General features: G+C 35.0%; 1 protein-coding gene across 1 annotated transcript; it reads right to left on the bottom strand.

The window, feature by feature from the left end:
* Positions 1 to 238: 238 nt before the first annotated feature.
* LOC108371366 (uncharacterized) lies at positions 239 to 1,539 on the bottom strand. Its single transcript, XM_017626917.1, has one exon. It carries the CDS (start codon positions 1,277 to 1,279, stop codon positions 239 to 241), a length of 1,041 nt encoding a protein of 346 aa, XP_017482406.1. The 5' UTR covers positions 1,280 to 1,539.
* Positions 1,540 to 2,589: the final 1,050 nt, after the last annotated feature.

Below are 2,589 nucleotides of genomic sequence, written 5' to 3'. Positions count from 1 at the left end.
GATTCTTTGAAACCAACACTTACAAATTAGGCTACCCAAGAGTTCTCCGTATTCCCTAAATATGGCTGACTTGTGCCGTTTTTGCTTGCCTATAAACAAGGGCCTTACCGGTTTTTTAATCAGCACTCTCGATTTGGGATTCTAAATTAAATCACAAAGAAAATTTCACCCAATGAATTTTAATGCTAAGAAATAATTTAATATACAATTATTTTTTGTTAAACTATATTTTATACAATCAAGCACGATCGCGATTAACGTACTCTCCCTGCTGCTGCAAATCGTCGTAGAAGATGTGATCATTGAAAATTTCATCACGATGATAATAATTTTGAAAACCATGCGCCTTTTCACCTCGCTGCAAATCGTTGTGTTCAGCAAAATACCTTTCAGTACCTTCCATAGGCAACGTTCGATCTCTGGAATGGAGCTTACTGAGTTTTTCGATGGCATCTTTGGTGCCAAGATATTTAAGAACTGATGTTTTTGGTGCTAAAATGCTTTCCTTTGCAAATGTTTTGTTATGTCCACCATAGTCAGCGTATTCCTCTTCAGACTCTGATTGCGATTTGGCCTCTTCGCTATCCATTGAAGCTTCAGCTTTCGAATCGACTGCACTGTTATCTGCTACTTTTTCGACAATTTCTCCTACATTTTCTTCCACATGCTCCGTGATTGGTTTCACTTTTGCCACAATATTTAATCTACCTCTTGCACTGGCCGTTCTTTGGTCCGGCGGTTTTACGCTTTGCAAAGGTGATTGTTGCACCAACGTTCGACAGTTGTCTTTTTTCACTATTCCCAAGTGTTCGACATAGTATGGCAACGGCTTTAATCTCAATCTTTTAGCATAGCGACAATTCGATTCAGTGCCCATTCGCATTGGTCTAATGACTATCATATATGGATGCGTGTTAGGTCTCTTCGTCAATTGCATAGGAACGTCTCTATACTTTCTTGGCATTTGGTATTTCACTTTTGTATGCAAAGGACTCTTTGTTGTATGAGTAGTTGTTGCATTCTTCATCTCTTCTCTGTAACTGTTAATAATCACACAGATGTCCATATTCTCTGGCGTTGGTATAGCACTGGTATTTTGGTATGGACACTGTAGAATGTGGTATTCTTGCGGAATAGTATATTGCGCTGGCTTTATGGGCAACTTGTAGTAGGCATGTAGATTTCGCTCTACAATTATACCACGTGCAATAGCCAGTTCCTGCAGCAAAGTGAAAATAATTCTTATTTTGATGATGGCGAAATTCGTGTAGGCAGACATGATAACAAAGTTTCACTGCGCATACAGTTTCGGGAGCAAGCAAGCAGTGGACTGAAATTGTCGCTTAGCGGTTTCTCATTTTTATAAGATTGCATGCATTCATATTGGAATTTGTAATAATCGAAGCAATTTATCTATGAGTGGAAATTGCATAATAATTTCATCTTGCGGTTTTGCGATATTATGCTTTCGTTGCCAATGTTAACGAAAAAAAATTTATAGGTAATCAGGCTTGGCATCGATATTATCATTAATATTTATTTCAGCAGGGTTGCTGAGCTTTGTAGCACGATTATTTTTTTAGGGAAAATGGCAAAATCAACAAAATCCACATCGGAGATCACCACATCTCCTCATCAGACTTCTTTCTCTAGACTTCAGCAAGCATTGTTGGCATTCAATACTGCTTCAATTCAATGCGTACATCTCTAACAACCAAATTTTTTCCTCACAGACAACTTTTAAAATTTGACTGGCTTCGGTGGATCCCCTGCTGCTACATTTCTCCCATATTCCGAAAACTGGTAAACAAATATAAGGATTAGATCTAGCGATGGAAAGTTGCCTCGAGGCTGAGTTCCAAACTTAAATTCGGAGCAGTAAAAAATAAAAAGAAAAATGGCATATTTTATTTTGTTCTATTTATTAGAATATTACACTTTTTTTCTGGGTATTGGAGACCAAACCAATATTTTTTAAGAGATTGAGTCATAAGTAAAAAAAAAGTAATTTCTTCGATATTCGAAGTTAGCCTCCGAAATCTAGATATGGGCCTTCGAAGTTCGAAATAGGACCTTTGGTAAAAAAATATATTTAGTTATTGCATAAAAATTACTAATAACCTAAAAATATAGACGTAGACCCCCTTTTGCTCTTACTTAAATGGTATATAACTTTTTTTGTGCAAACTTATATTACGGGTGTCATAGTTCAGGTCTTCGAAAAATTAAATTCCTTATATATCAAAAAATTTTGAACTGATTTTTAAATAATTTATATCGTTGTAGAGGTAATTAAACCCCCTTTTTTTCGATTTGCATATTTGTATACTTCGTATATAAAAATTTTAGAAAAAAACAACGTCTTTTCAAAAAAAATTTTAAACAAAAATATTACTAACCGATTTTTAATTGGGCCTGTTGTAAAAACGATTAAATCCCCTTTTGGTATCGTTGTAAATGCGATGAAACCCCTTTCTTCTGAAATGCATATTTGTAAACTTCGTTAAAAGTAACTCGTTTTTTATAAAAAATATTTTATTCAACAATTTTATAATGAGCTCGAGGCCATTTTTTAAATGAAAATTTATT

This window comes from Rhagoletis zephyria, unplaced genomic scaffold (genome assembly GCF_001687245.7).
Source record: "Rhagoletis zephyria isolate East Lansing unplaced genomic scaffold, Rhagoletis_zephyria_1.1 Rzeph_scaffold_04922, whole genome shotgun sequence".
In the NCBI taxonomy this organism is placed as follows: domain Eukaryota; kingdom Metazoa; phylum Arthropoda; class Insecta; order Diptera; family Tephritidae; genus Rhagoletis; species Rhagoletis zephyria.
This window is presented reverse-complemented; position numbering and strand designations above follow the sequence as displayed.